The sequence below is a fragment of the Pogoniulus pusillus genome, chromosome 27 (genome assembly GCF_015220805.1).
Source record: "Pogoniulus pusillus isolate bPogPus1 chromosome 27, bPogPus1.pri, whole genome shotgun sequence".
In the NCBI taxonomy this organism is placed as follows: domain Eukaryota; kingdom Metazoa; phylum Chordata; class Aves; order Piciformes; family Lybiidae; genus Pogoniulus; species Pogoniulus pusillus.
The window spans coordinates 8,285,456-8,300,452 of record NC_087290.1 but is presented as its reverse complement, the minus strand read 5'-3'; the positions used below and the strand labels follow the sequence as shown (position 1 = coordinate 8,300,452).

At 59.8% G+C, this 14,997-nt stretch overlaps 1 protein-coding gene across 4 annotated transcripts; it reads right to left on the bottom strand.

The window, feature by feature from the left end:
- Positions 1 to 206: 206 nt before the first annotated feature.
- On the bottom strand, positions 207 to 14,939 carry SEZ6 (seizure related 6 homolog). 4 transcript variants are annotated; one of them, XM_064166019.1, is made up of 17 exons: positions 14,782 to 14,939; positions 6,555 to 7,130; positions 6,349 to 6,482; positions 5,303 to 5,495; positions 4,785 to 4,970; positions 4,542 to 4,710; positions 4,079 to 4,245; positions 3,802 to 3,996; positions 3,258 to 3,396; positions 2,976 to 3,172; positions 2,696 to 2,890; positions 2,422 to 2,613; positions 2,145 to 2,342; positions 2,004 to 2,042; positions 1,788 to 1,908; positions 1,603 to 1,705; positions 207 to 1,101 (listed from the first exon to the last, which is right to left on the bottom strand). In XM_064166019.1, the coding sequence occupies exons 1-17, from the start codon at positions 14,846 to 14,848 to the stop codon at positions 1,069 to 1,071; spliced, it is 2,904 nt and encodes a 967-aa protein (XP_064022089.1). In that variant the 5' UTR covers positions 14,849 to 14,939; the 3' UTR covers positions 207 to 1,068. The 4 variants fall into 4 exon arrangements, with proteins under 4 accessions (XP_064022089.1, XP_064022090.1, XP_064022092.1 ...); XM_064166020.1 differs by having other exon boundaries at positions 207 to 1,085; XM_064166022.1 differs by having other exon boundaries at positions 1,788 to 1,905.
- Positions 14,940 to 14,997: the final 58 nt, after the last annotated feature.

Here is a 14,997-nt window from a genome sequence, read left to right as displayed (position 1 = left end):
TGGGCTTGCGGTTTGAGTGCGGAGGCTTCGGGGTGGGAAGCAGTGGGTCAGCATGGGGATTCGGGAGGTGGTAGCATTGATTGCGCTGGGTGATAGGGTGCTGGAGGGGCTTTGGGCCCACGCCGTGGGGGCGGTTCGCGGGGTGCGCTCCCGTTCCTGACTGCCCGTCCGCGGCTGCCTGTCCCCGCTGAGGAAGATGCTGGCGCTTCTTCGAAAACACCGTTGTTTATTAATGAAACAATCAAAAGATGGGGTGTGGGATGTCCTCTCCAGAACGGGAGTGCGGCTGGGGAGTGGGACACAGCCATGCCCGCTGCCTCCCTGCCCGGGCCGGCACCCCAGGCTGACGGCCCTGATCGGTCCTGCTGGGGCGTCGGGACGTGTATCTGGAGGAGGGGCACACCGATGGCAGAGGTCCCCTCCGGAGAGGGCGAAGCAAGCGGGGGAGTGGGGGGACGCTGCATGCTCGGGGGACGGAGTGGGGACACACGCGTCCCTGCGTGGCGGTGGTGGGAGATACGGGGGTCCGGGCAGGGGCCAGGCCCTGTGCTGGTTGTGGGCAAGGGGTGGGGGCAACCCCGTGGCTACCCAAGCCCTCACACCCCCGCGGGGCTCCGCAAGGTGTTCTGTGGCCCTTCCCTCACTGCAGCCCCGGGGAGCCCTGTCCTTGGGGATTCCTCCAGCCCTGCCCTTACTTGGGGGAGTCCCCACAACTCCGCCCTTATCTGGGGGGTACTCCAACCCCTGCTACCCCTGCCCAGGTCACTCCTCCATCATGGGGGACAGGCGTGGAGCAGGATGTAGCCTAGAAACCCCCTTGTCCACTGGCTCAGCACCCCCCGAGCCAAGTGTGGGGGGTCAGGTGACAGTGGGGCTTGGGTAAACCCCATGGAGTTCCAGGTGGGTTGGAGGTGGCAGGGGGGTTGCAGGTGCCCAGGTCACTCCCACTGAATGCTCATCTTGAATCTCCTTGGGAGAGGTGCTTTAGGCCCGTGTTGGGGGGCAGAGGGCCCCCAGAGGAGTGGCTGCAGCACCCAGCTCCACGATGCCCATGCCTAGATGGACACCTCATATTCCCTTGTCTCCTGCAAAGAAAACAGTCTGCAAGGGGTTGGACACTCGGTGGTGTGATGGGGTGTCTGGGACAGGGCATCTTCCACCCCATAGGGTCCTGGGGCAGGGATATCTCAGACCACAGATGGCCCTGGGGATGGATGTCCCATCCCATGTGTGGTCACTGGATGGATGTCCCAGGTGGTGCATGGTCCCTTAACTGATGTCCCTTCTTATGCATGGTCCTTGGATGTATATCCCATCCAATACATAGGCTCCTGTTTAATGCATGGTCTTTGGGATGGATGCCCCTGCTGATGTGTGCTCTTTGGATCCGTGTCCCATCCTGTCTATGGTCCCTAGATGGATATCCATCCTTTGAACGGGCCCTGGATTGATGCCCTATCTTAATGTGTGGTCCCTCAAATGCATGAGCCCATCCCACACTTGTCTCACCCCATGCACAGTCCATGGCACAAAAGGCCCATGCAGTGCAGGGTCACCAGAGTGCCCAGCCCTTGCCAGGAGGGCACAGGGTCCCATACTTACTCCTGTCTCATAGGTGGGGTTGTCAAAAGCTGACTCAACGGTGATGTGATCATAGGGGTGGGAGCCAGTGAGGGGCAGCTGCAAAGATGGCTTCCCCTGGAACCTGTGGCAAGATGGCAGCTGGAGCAGGCAGCAAGGGGGCTATGGAGACCCCTTGGGGTGACAGGGTCTACTCGGCTACTCACTTGGAGAAGTAGAGGTAAATGCCCCCTATGAGCAAGGCCACCACCAGCACGGGCAGGAAGACAGCGATGGCGACGTTGGTTCCCTCCAGTGCTGTCCCTGAGGGCACAGCCTTGGCCACTGCTGCCCAGAACAGTTGGGAGTCATCAAGGGAGCGCCTCAGATAGGCTGCACCCTTGGCTGCCCATCCACCCACCCTGGCCAACTCTCACCCTTACCATCCAGGTTGCGGTTGCTGTAAAACTCATCATAGGAGGCTAGAGAGGGGGTGAAAGAAAGAAGCTGGCATCAGGGGTGAGAAGTATGAGGGCTGCCAAGCAGTGCTGACAGGGTGATGGGGTGGGGAGGGGTCCTCTCACCCGCCTTGCAGATGGGAGGTGAGCCACTCCAGCGTGAGGGGTGCCCAGGCAGGCAGCGCAGGTTACCCTCGCCCAGCAGCACCCGGCCGGCGGTGCAGGAGTAACGTAAAGTGGTTCCTGCTGGGTACAGCCGCCGCTCGGGGCTCTGCCGCCCGCCCGCTGGCACGCCAGGGTTGTGGCAAGGCTCGTATGTCTCTGCTGCAGGGCAAAGGGATAGTGGCACCAGCACCTGTCACCAGATAGGGTCATGTCCCCAGGGAGGGGGCACCCAACTCACGCATGCACTTAGGGAGACGGTCGCTCCACTTGGGTCCTCCGGCAGCACGGTCATGGCAGGTGAGGGTGCCGGCACCTGCCAGGACGTAGCCCTTGTCGCAGACATACTGCACGGTGGCTCCCACTGGGAATTTTGGGCTGGAGACCACTCTGCGGCTGTGCTCCGCATCCCCGGGGTCCCGGCAGGATGTCACTGTGGGTGGGAGGTACCGGTGGTGACAGTGGCCGCTGGAGACATTCCATGGGACCGGGGAATGCTGGTGCGTAATGCTCACCCCGCTCGCAGGAAGGCAAGTCACCACTCCAAGTCAGGTCCCAGTGGCACATCAGGAGGTCAGTGCCAGTCAGCTGGAAGCCAGGGTAGCAATGGAAGGTGACCACAGTGCCGTGGAGCAGCTCAGGCTGAGAGGATGTCTTCCATCCGTTGGCGATATCTGGCAGCTCGGGGCAGGTGTCATTACGGGGAACCTCTGTGGGAAGGGCAGGCTGAGTAGGGCAGCAGGGACACATGGGATACTGGGGGCGCTGGGAACACCATCCCACTGTGAGGCTTACCGGAGAAGTGGATGACAAAGCCCTGCCGATAGGCAAAGGGACCAGCGCCGGGGTCAGACTGGAACTGGACAGTGACATCAGCAGTAGAGGCATAGAGCTTGAAGCGGCCACGCGCACCCGTGTATTGGCCCAGGATGCGTGCTGTCAGGTCGTCTCCATCATAGAAGGTCAGCACGTCCCCTGTGCCCAGTCGCAGCCTGGGGCAGCAAGGTGGTGAGGGCAGGTGTGTGGGTGGGCCTCCCCATCACCCCATCCCACTCCCACAGATGTCGCCACACTCACACACGCACGTCCAGCATGACACGCTTGTCCTCCTCGACGTGCAGTCCCCAGATACAGTCCTGACCCTTGCCATAAGCCTCTGGCCAGTTGGGTGACAGCACCACTCCAGCTGTGTCCGTCAGCTCCCCACTGCACACCGCTGTGAGCATATGCTGAGCTTGGCACCATCGTGGTGGTACCCACCACTGAGTGTCCAGCACTCACCACAATCCTCTTGCACCAGTACCCACTCCAGCATCCCACTCCAACACCCACCATCCCTCTTGTCTCTGGTCCCAGCATGCACCATGGCACAGTGGTTCCCGCACCTGTTGTAGCCCTTCCCCCGATGCATCATCCACTGTCCCTGTTAGCTCCAGCTCCCACCATGTCCCCTCGGTTCCGGCATGCACTATGGTATATTGGCTTCAGCATCCATTGTGACCCATTCCCAGCTTCAACATCCAGGGCAATCCCCAGCTCAAGCATCCACTGTACCCCTCAACCCCAGCACCCACTGAACCCCCAGCTCCAGCCCCTTCAGTCCCCCAGCCCCAGCGCCCACCGCGGCATGCCGGTTCCGTCTCGTTCCACTGTGGGTCACTGGGATCGACGCACTCGATGATGGTGGAGCCCTGTTCCAGTGTGTAGCCAGGGTCACAGCTGAACTCCACTGTGGTGCCCACAGGGTACCGGGGGTCACTGGTTGTGAAGTTCCCATACTTGACGAAGGGCTCATAGCAATGTCCCTGCTCGAAGGCTGCAGGCACAGGAGCAAAGGTCTGCTGGGGCCAGGCAGGTGTGGGGATGCCCAGGTGCCCCTCTGCACTCCAGTCCCATACCCTCATAGCGCAGTGCCATGCCAGCAGCTGCCCCACTGCTGTCGGTGGTGAGCTCCACGAAGAAGTGACGCCCGGTGCTGAGCAGCCCCTCAATGGGCAGGTACTCCACCTCATAGGAGTCGTACACTGGTGGTGCCTCCACATTGTTGCCATTACGGATGATGAGCCTGCCAAGGTATGGCATGTGCAGAGTGCTGCATCAGCTGTGGCAAACAATGCCCATCCTTGAGCATGGACCGTAGCATCCAGCCCCAGCCATGGCAAGCAGCACCCACCCTTGAGTGTGGCCAATGCACCATGGCCAATGGCTAACAGTGCCCATGCTTGGGCATTGCCAACAGCATTCATCCTTGAATATGGCCAACAGTCCCCATTCCCATCTTTGAACGTGATCCTGGGTCTGGTGCAGGACTGCTCCCTGGTGCCCTCCCTCGTCCATTCTCCCTCTGCCCCGGGAGCAAACCTGTCATCATCCTCTGCCAGAGAGACTTTCTCAAAGTGGAGGTGGAGGCGGTGTCCAGCGGGTGCCTCCAGCAGCCAGTGGCACGTTAGGTTGTTGCTGTAGTTCCCGGGGAAGCCAGGTGAGATGATGCGTCCCACCGTGACATTCCGGATCACCCCACCACACGCCGCTGTGGGAGAGGGACCATCATGTGCTGTCTGTGCCTCACTGGCTGTGCCACGTCCTCCTGGTGCCGATACTTACCGAGACAGAGAGGCTCGCGGGCGCTCCAGAAGGGACGAGTGGCATTGCGGCAGGCGAGCCGGTGAGCACCTTGTAGCTGGTAGCCGGGGGCACAGCGAAAGCGGGCATCCCCACCAGGGTGCAGGCTGCTGACCGACACCTCCCCGAAAGCCGGCCGCGCCGGGAAGGGGCAGCTCAGCAGGTAGGCTGGGGGCAGGCAACGTCATTAAAGGGTGGGACAACAAGCCCCGTCCGGACTCCGGTCCACCCCATGCCCAGCATCCACCTCCCTACCCCCCCCAGCACTACCAGGGTGACATGGTGCCTGTCTGTGGCTGCTGGTAATGATGCTAAATGAGCCTATAATTACTCATGCCCATTAGATCTCCATTAATGTTCTTTGCCCAGTTGGTGCCCGCTTAACCACCAGCAGCATAGATTAACTCTGGCATACACTGCCACACTCTGAATTAACACCATGCCAATGGGGGAATGCCCAGGGCAGGTACCAGAGGGTCTGTGCCAATACTACCCCATACCTTGGTAGTGGAAGCGGTAGGAGCCAGGGCTGGTGAGCTGAGAGCTCTGGAAGTGGAGGGTAAGGAGGTTGGCAGGACTGCGAATGACCTGGCCCCGCATCAAGAAAGACTCGTTGGCCAGGAGGTTGGGCTCCAGGCCCCCTGTGCTCTCCACTGTCAGCGTTTCCCCCTCTGCCAGGCTGATGTTATGTACCTGCAGAGGATGGCCAAGTGTCACAACCCAGCATCCCTTCTGGTCCTCAGGAGGTTTGCCTGCGTTCGATAGTGTGCTGGAGCTTGTCTGAGCATGGGACAGTGCCCTTCAAACATGGTTACCAGTGCCATAAATCATCTGCCACGCAAAGAGCAGCAGGGCCCAGCCAGCAGCTCTGCTAGGGAACTGTGGCACAGCTGGGCTCATGCCAGCAGCCCCATCAACAGCCAGGTGTGTGCTCTAGCCCTCTGGAGCAATTTGCTATTAATGATGTTAATTAAGCAGTGCTGTGTGGTGATGAGCAGCGGCACTGGTGAGTGCTGCTGTGAGAGCTGGAGATGCTGCCTCTGGCTCACTGCTGCCTTTCTGCATGCCCTGGCTCTGTGGTGGGCTGGGCAGAGGTGTGGACACACAGACATGTGCCACCAATATGTCCTGCATTTATCCTCGGACACTGCAGGAGCTGCAGCCAGCCTCTGCTCCTGGCAGATGGGTGTCCAGTTTTCTTGTCTCTGCATCACGGCGTTGCACCCACTGGTGTTGCTTACAACTCCATCAGTGCTTTGGCAATTATGTTCCCCCATTGCTGCCTCTGTGATGGGTGCCAGCCGTGGCAGCAGGTAGGCATGGAGCATCCTTGGGCATCCCACCAGCTCATGCATCCACATCCCTGCCCCAGGGACCAAGAGTGAGCCATACCCTGAGCAATTTCTCCTGGTTCAGGAACACAGGGCAGAGAAGGGGACAGGACTGGCTGCATGCTGAGCTGTGCATGGCCGTGCAGAGCAGAGGGTGGGTTATGCTTGCCTGCAGGCACCTGGCACACCACCCTGCCTGCAGCCCCCCAGCTCACCTTAAGCTCCACACCGTAGCCCGGGTAAACAGAGATGGTGTAGGTGCAGTCCAGGCTGCCATGGTAGGGAACAACAGCTGGCTCCGGGGACACCAGCCAACCCTCAGGGCCTGCCAGCGTCCGGTTGCAGAGAGCTGGTGAGAGAGGAGACCCCAACTCAGCCTCACATCACCTCACCTGCTCCCAGCTACCTCCCCAGCACTCACCTGGCCCCTGCAGCATGGTGACAGTGGTGGTGGTGATGGTGGACGTGGTGGTGGTTCCCTCCTCATCCCCAGGGACCGCAGCAGCTCCACTGTGAGGTCCCAGGGATGAGCTAGGGGTGGCAGGTGCCTGGCTTGGAGATGTGGGGCTCAACTCTGGCACGCCAGTGGGGGACCATGAGGGGCCAGCACCTGGCATGGTCCCCCATGCCTCCCCCCATGGCCCTGGGTGCCCAGCTGGTGTGGTCAGTGGGTCAGTGGGGAAGGCGGCCCTGGGCAGGGCAGGAGTACGTGGTGGGGGCTCAGGGGCTGGGGGTCCAGGGTCTGGCTGGAGGGCACCAGCTGGCAAGAGGGCGCCGGGGCCACCAGGCAGGAATGGTGCCTGGCCCAAGTAATCTTTCTTCAGGAAGGCTTCATGCAGCAGGTCCTCCAGCAGCGGATGGTGGTTGAGGAGCTTGAGCGTGGGTGCTGTGCTCACAAAGCGAGCCTCTGCCTCCCGCTCCTCCGGTGTGGGCAGGACTGTCGGCTCCCCCTCAGTCTCGGCGCTCTCTCCAGCTTTCCTCGCCAGCCCATTGAAGCCTGGGGGAAGGAGAGAGTGTAGGGTGCTGTGAGCCCATGGCTGACCTCATCACTGAAGGCTGACGCAGCACTGGGGACCAATGGTACATCAGAGGACAATGCTGTGCCCAGTATAATACCTGGGAGCATCCCTTGGACATAGACTGATGCTGCACTAGGGGTGGATGTGCACCAGGGAGCGTTGCTGCTGCCACATCAGAGATGTGTGCTGCACCAGGGACAAGGCTGCTCTGGGGACCAACACTCCACCATGGACCAGCGCTGCCCTGAGAACTAATGCTTCCCTGCACACCAGTTCTGCACAAAAGCTAGAATGGCAACCAAGTGCATTGACCACATGCAGTGGGACCCTGCCACACCTCATCCCAGCAAACCTTTCCCAGGGCAGCTCTGGCGATTAAGCTCTGGTTAGTTAATGCATAACTGTAGCTTGTACCACATTAAGAGGTGCCCACTCTCCCTGTGACAGCCCTCACAGGGACAGCCCTAGGCTTGGGTGACCATGGTCACAGCTTGTCCCTTTCCAGGGAGGTGGCTGAGGGTCCCCCCAGGACCCCACATGCCCTTAGTGCAGCCACACAGGCAGATGCTTTGTCTGCCATGTTCAGCTGCACCAGGAATGCCACTGGAGCCCGGACATTGGGACTCTGCTCCAGGCCACCAGTGCAACAAGTCCATGAGAGCTCAGCTCCTCATCATCCGTCTGCCAGACAGGCCATCCCTGGGCAATATCAATCTGCTGCGGACATCCAGCACACTGACACTTCCCACCCATATCCACCAGGATCTCCCCTCCACGTGTCGCTGTGCATTAGTCCCTGAGCAAATCCCCGGCGTGCCCAGCCCTCTCCAGCCTTTAGATTAAAACAAAATGAGGATTTAATTAGTCCTAATGAGACATCCACCATCTCTCCTGGCCAGATCTGGCACAACACAGACCCCTTTCTCGGGAGTCCTAGCTCCCCACCCCCACCATGCCACAGTAGAGGGGATGCCATGGCAGTAACGATGCTGCAGCAGCACCCCACGTCCCTCTACTGGCCACGGTGCACAGACGCTGATGACACGATACTGCCAATTACTGGGTAATTACACCGATCGTAGAAGGGCAGGGCCCAGTGAAGATTAATTACTCTGAGACTGCCACTTTTAAGGGACTATTAAGAGACATTAGCTCAGGTGAGCAGCGTCGAGGCAGGGGAGCTGCTGGGTGCTAGCAAGCGTTGCCACCACACTGCCACGCACCCTGTGTCCCCACCACTCCCTTGCCGTCACCCTGGGACAACAACAATGCCCTGAACAGAGTGTCACAGTGAGGAGGGAAGCACCCAGCTGTGCTGGCTCTGAAAGGTTCACTTGCCCCCCAGAAAGGCCAGAATTATTTTTTAATAGGATCCATTTATTAGAACATAAAAGTTAATGAGTTTATACTGAAGGGCGCCAAAATCTCTTTTAGGCTTTAATAGCAGATTAGTGCTGGATCCTGTGCCACTGTGGCTGTCCCACACAGTGAAGGCTGGGGCAGAGATGCCCACCCTGGCCCCCTGCACCTTCCTGCCCACAGTGGTCCCCATTGGGGCTGCCAGGTTAAGACAGGACCCTGCAGTAAGATTTCTACTGCATAGAGTGCTGTGGCACTCTATGCAGTGCCTGGGCACCAGGTGCTGCCCTGGGATCTGTGTGGTACTCTGTGTGCCACAGGATGTTCCTGGCAACAGGCAGTGCTCAGAACTTGGGATACTTTTGACCTATGGAGAATGCAAGATGCTCAAGGCACCATAGGAAGGCAACAGTTGGCCAGATGTTGTCACCTATGCCCCTCAAGCACCATAGGATTAGTGCCTCCGCCTCACTCAGCAGATGTCTCTAAGCAGCTTATCTCCAGTGACCATGCCACAGCTGTGTCCCTCCCATGTCTGAGAGGTGAACAGGGGCTGGTGGCACAGGACACCACTACCCAATAGCCACTATGCAGGCCCTGTCACTCAGCAGGGACATTGCAAAGCTCAGGGTGGGTGCAGACCCTTGCAAAAGGGCCATCAAGTCCCCACCACCTTGGGTGCTTGCCAAGGGTCCTTGGCATGCATGGCACGTGCCGGGCTGGGGTCCTAATCCCTCACATCGGCTTTGCGGGTCAGGAGTCTATTAATGGCAGCCGGGAGTGGGGGAGATGTCAGAGACTAATCTGGCTGCAGCGGGGGCCGCCCACCCCCCCACCCGTGGGGAATCAATGCTGCCTGCTGTCACAAATAAATAAATAAGATGGCACGTGGCCACCTGGGGAGTGCTGATCGATGCCACCTGCCAAGAAAGCAAAACCACAGCACCCGGCTCAGCAGAGGGGACAGGGCAAGGCTTTTGGCTGCCCCTGGAGCATTGCAGCTCCATAGCACAGTCCTGCACAGTGCCTCAGTTTCTCCATCAGTGAGAGGGGGTGGGCAACCCAAGCAGGCAGGGGGTGCAGGCAGCCAGGTCCCTGCTGCAGGAGGAGGGCAGGGGTTGGGGCTCACTGAAGACCAGGTTTATTTTCAATTTAAAATCCAATCTGGCTTTGCCCCTGCAGCCAGCAGCTGTGATGAATGAGCTGTCAGGCAGCCGGTGCCACACTCCCACCTCATGGACCCCAACCACCCTCAGCCCCTGGAATAGGCGCAGGAGGGGGGCACTTGCTCAGATGGTGCCAGATCCTCCATCCCTATCCCCTGCTGCAGTGGTCCTGGAGGATGGGCCTCCCCAGCAAGGAAAAGATCACTTTCCTGCCTGCCTCTTACTAGGAATGAGGTAGGCTCAGGCAGTGAGTGGGCAGGAGTTGAGAGTGCAGGCAGCATCAGGATGCAGGCAGGGATGAGTGGGTGGGCAGGTAGGAGTAGGCAGGCAGGTGGCTAGGTGAAGGCAGGAGTGGGTAGGTAGGAGTAGGCAAGTGCATATAGACAGTGCGTGGGTGCAGGCAGGGCTGTGCAGCCACCTCCTCACCACAGAGCCCTGCTCCCCATGCTGCCCAGCTGACACCACTGTCACACAGCCAACCAACCCATCTGCAGCCAGTGTGGGCCAGCTCAGTATCCCAGTGGCACCAGCTGGTACTTATGCGGGCATCCACGTTCTGTTGCCCCATGGCCTCCTCCACCTAGCACCACCTGCAAGCTCAGATAGCTACAGCCAAGCCAAGACTGGCTAGAGCAGCTGCGAGAGGGGACACAAGGGGCCACCTTGGTGCCACTGCAGGCAAGCACGGCCACCAGTGCCGGCGGCTGCCAGAGGAGCCCAGCTTTAATATTCATGGCGGCGCTGGCGGGGAAGCATTTGACCTTGTATGTGTTGCGCTTCTCCTTGAATTGAACAGTCATTTACCCGCTGACACATGTCACATGTCGCCGCAACCAGTTCCCTGGAGCATCGCGGCAGCGGCCAAACACTGACTGACGTACCCAGTGCCGAGCCCCAAGCATCACCGATGCTGGCCAGGCACGAGGGCACAGCCCAACGGGCACCAGGGTGCCCATCCACTGAGGCTTTCCTCCCTCCCCACTCAGTAGGTGCTGCAAGGTGCCAGCGGTGCCCCCGTCCTTCCCTTGCTGCCCATGGCCCGTGTAATCCCACTTCCCTCGCTCTCCCTGCGGAGCTAATGCGTTTGTACAGCAATTTCCCTGAGCGGCGCTGGTGATAAATTGCATGTCTGCTGCTATTTCAGACCAGAGCACTGGAGCCACGTGGTGCCATGTGCCCCCTCCCCATGCTTGCAGTCTGCAAGTCACCCCCCCACACACTCCATCTTGCATTAATGTTCCCACCACCCAAAAGAACCCCTCTGTGCCATCTCATGGTGCCCATGGCATGGGTGTCAGCTCCCACTATGGGGTTCTGCTAGCTCTGGGTTCCCCCAGGACGTAGCACAGCCCATCCACTGGGCACACTCAGGGTGACAGAGGGGATACCCTGCCCACAGAGCATTCCTGAATGCCGGGTGGTGCCTGCCCAGTATGTGGCAAGAGGCATGCAGGGAGACCAATGCCATGCTGCCCTCCTGGCTCCCCTTCCCTCCACCCACTGCCAGTGACAGAAATTGAAATCCGTTTGTGGGAGGCGAGCAAGAGCTGCTCGTCAGGCTCAGTGTTGGGGTGCTCAGCCATGTCATCTTCCCCGCAGACACCATTCCCTCCCAGCAGGCGGGAAGCATGGAGCATCACCACCTGCTCCTGCCAGAGCCAGCATCCCAGGCATTCACTGTAAGCATCCCCTTGCCAGCAATCGCTGTCACTGCTCTTCCTGTAAGATAACCCCTCCAGTTCTGGAAGCCACTGAGTTCTGATGCTGCAGTCGCATCTCCGCCTCTGCTGCAACCCCTCAGGGCAGGTAGGGACCACTGGATCCTGCCCTGCCCAGACACTGATCCCATGCATCGCCCAGCACCAGCTGATCTGGCATTTCAAGAACCTCTCCATTTTCACAGGGTCACAGCAGCACTCTCACAGCTGATTAATATTTGATCCCTTCAGCACAGCTCGTTACTGCATCTAAATTATATATGTAATAACCCCCGCTGGCACGGTGAGCATGCAGGCTGGCTGCTGCCGCTCCTCCTGCAGGCAGGGGACTGAACACATCCCCAGCTTTGGTCAACAGGACTCTTCAGTGCCTCAGAGGATGTCATAAGTGGTGCTGGGTCTCAGCAGGGAGCCAGACAGACAGAGACATCCCCAGCTGCCTCTGACAGGTCCAGGCAGCCACTTCACCCACCCAAGGATGATAGTGACAGGAGAGGTGGCAGTGCTCTGGCTGGCCTTGTCCCTGCAGCAGCGGGAGGAAGGGAGGGATGCTGCCACTCCGGAGCTGCTGCCTGCGACTGGAGGGAATCCATTACCTCCCTGGTTATAGGCAGCTTTCAAAGGCAATCTTTCAATTGTGCGCATTTAAAGAATTGATTGGAGACAAAATTATCCTCTCCCGCCAAAGCTGTTGGAGACACAACTTCATCCACCTCCCCTGGGGCCTCCCTGTGCTTGCAGGGATCTGAAAGCCTGGGTCAACCCAGACCCCCACTCCAGAACAAGCCTGCAAGGAGGAAGACCCAGCCCTGGTAAGCTCTGTTCCAGTCTTGGGGTTCCACTGGTAGCACAAGTGAGTCCCTTCACTGCTCTGCACTGGGCCCAATGGTGTCCTTGCCATACCCTTCCCCAGGCTCCTCTGCACTCCGTTCCCCCTCACCTCCCCCCCCACCCCAACACGTTTAGGCTGATCCAGCTCTGTACAGAACCCAGGGCTGGCAGCTCTGCCCCATACAGCACCACCTGCCAAATCCATCCCTGCCAGCGCCAACCTGCAGCCAGTCCTGCAGTGAGCAGGCCCCAGAGGGTGATGGAGGCAGCTGGCCCAGTTTGCAGCCTGCATCCCCACAAGACAGCACTGCCCTCCCACCTTCCAGCTTAGGAGAATTATCCAGATAATCCCAGCCTGGTGACATGGAAGCATGGTGGTGATGAACTCCTCTGAGGCACACAGAGGATGAGCACGCATGCCATTAATTACTGTAGCAGACGCTTGCTGCCTTCCCTGGCCCCCTCCTTGCACTGAGACCCTGGCTAGCACTCATGTCTCCAAGGATGTGATCCTAGATGCATCATGCTTTTGGCCACAACATATCCAGCTGATCTCAGACACTGGCACATCTCACGGGGGCACAGCTCTCACCACGACCTGTGTTGCTTACTCTTACCCCAGGCTGACAGGACGCCAAATTGCAAGGATCTCCCTTCACTACAGTGATGCCCTAGAAAAGCCAGGCCTGCTGTGGCTTTGGAGAGCAGAGGGGATGTGGTGGGGCAGGGTGAACAGAGCTACGCCTAACACTATAACCCCTGGCTGCACCAGTGCCATGGGCCTCAAACTCCATCTTCTGCTGGGGCAAGCCCCTATGGGCATTGGGTGCTTGTGCTGCCCCAGGGTTGGTACAGGCCTGAAGGTCACCATGTAGGGTAGCAAGAGACAGAGGATCAGGAGTATATTGCCAATGCCTGGGGCCATCACCAATCCAAACAGCCTGTGGCAGAGTTCTGACACCCTTGTCCCCACACCCTCGACACCCATGGCACATACCCACCACATACCAGCCAGCTGATGCCAAATCAAGGCCATAGTGGCACCGACTGTGGCAGTGTACAGAAGTCAGGGTGCTGGGATGGGAGCCTTGTCTGATGAGGGTCAGGGACCATTTAAGTGAACCCCATGGGCAGCTCCTGGTATACAGAGGGGTACAGCTGCATGAGATCCCACAGCTCCCAGCCTTAGGAAGTGCTCAGCACCTCTCAGAGCAACCCTACCCCTAACATTCTGGGAAATGCACATGCAGAGTTTAATTAACTTTATTGATATTCAGAAATTAAGGGACTGACTGGAGGTAATTGCTCATTAGAAATCATTAAACTGACATGGTAAGCACCAGCCTCCCTCAGGGAAAGCCTGTTCTGCCCAGGGCCCTGATCCTACGACACAATCAGGGAATCAGACCCCCACCCCTCTAGCCTTGCTGCCCCCGAGAAGGGCAGGACATGGAGGTGCCATGGTATTGACTTTCATGCTGCCCTGCATCAGGTCCCCCACATTTGACCCCCAAGCATGAGGAATGCTGCAGCAGCCCTAAGTGGCAGATTGAGACAGGAATAGCAGTGGGCACAGGGCCATGATGCCCTTCCCCATCTGCCAGATGGGGAGTTTATGTAACTCCCTGCACGGCTGCTGCCTGCAGCTCGGCTGATCTGTGCAGGCAAGCCCACATCTCACATCCTGCTGCCCACCTTCCAGCGCGGCCAGACCCCTGCCTGCCCCTTGCCCTGACCATATTGCCCAGCATCAGCATGGTCGCGACAGGCTGGAGCACACCAGTCCCTAGTGGGTTCCCTCAAATGCTGACAGCTCCCCAGCGTTGCTTTCTGGGGCAGCAGAACCGCAAAGCCTCGAGACAGCCTGTGCCCCACGGGTGGCAGAACCAACGAGTCGAACTGGGTGTTGGCTGCTCTCTTCTGGAAGAGCTAACAGCCACCATCCCTACTTCTCCCCTGCGCCTTCCCTGGAGCCGGAGGGGTCACGCCAATCGAGGTGGGGAGGGGACAGCGGCGGTGCCCATTGTCCCCAAGCCGGCTGGGATCGTACGAAGGCACCGGCTTGCAGCCCGCCGCCAGGCACAACCAGCCGCGGGGGGAGATCAGAGGACTCGGCGACCAGGGGAGCGGGTCCCGCCGAGCAGCACCGTACTCGCCCAGCTCGCGGCGCAGAGCTGCCCCCCCACTTCATGGCCGATAACACCGGCAGAGGGGCTGTCTCCGGAGCCCGCGGGGGGCGGCGTTGCACCAGCCCAACTGCATACCGGCTCTGCGCGCCACCGGCGGCTCCCGCTCCCCGCGCCGCCGAGGTGGGGAGAGCGAGGACGTACAACGAGAAGAGGGGACTGTCGCTTCACAGGGGAAGCACCCCCGCCACACCAGAGGCGAGCCCAAGTTGGCAAAGTTTAGCGGCGATGGAGCGGAGCTAGAGCCGTTGGTACCGAGGGTGATTGGTGTGTGCGGGGAAGGAGAGGAAAGGGGACACGGGGGTGACCGAGATTATGGGGGGGGGGGGGGGGGGGGAGAAGTGTGTGACCGAGGCTGCCAGTGCTTACCGTGTGCGGGTGCGCGGAGAAGTGCGGCGAGGAGCGGCAGGAGCAGGGCAGGCGGCGGCGAGACCATGGCCGGCGGCGGTCAGCACCGCGGACAGCTCCGCGCTGCGGGCACGGCGGCGCCGTAACGCTCCGAGTGCGGCGGCCGCCAATTCCGGGGCTGGGGCTGGAGGGGGCCTCCCTCGCCGTAATGCTCCGAGTGCCGCGCCCACCAATCCC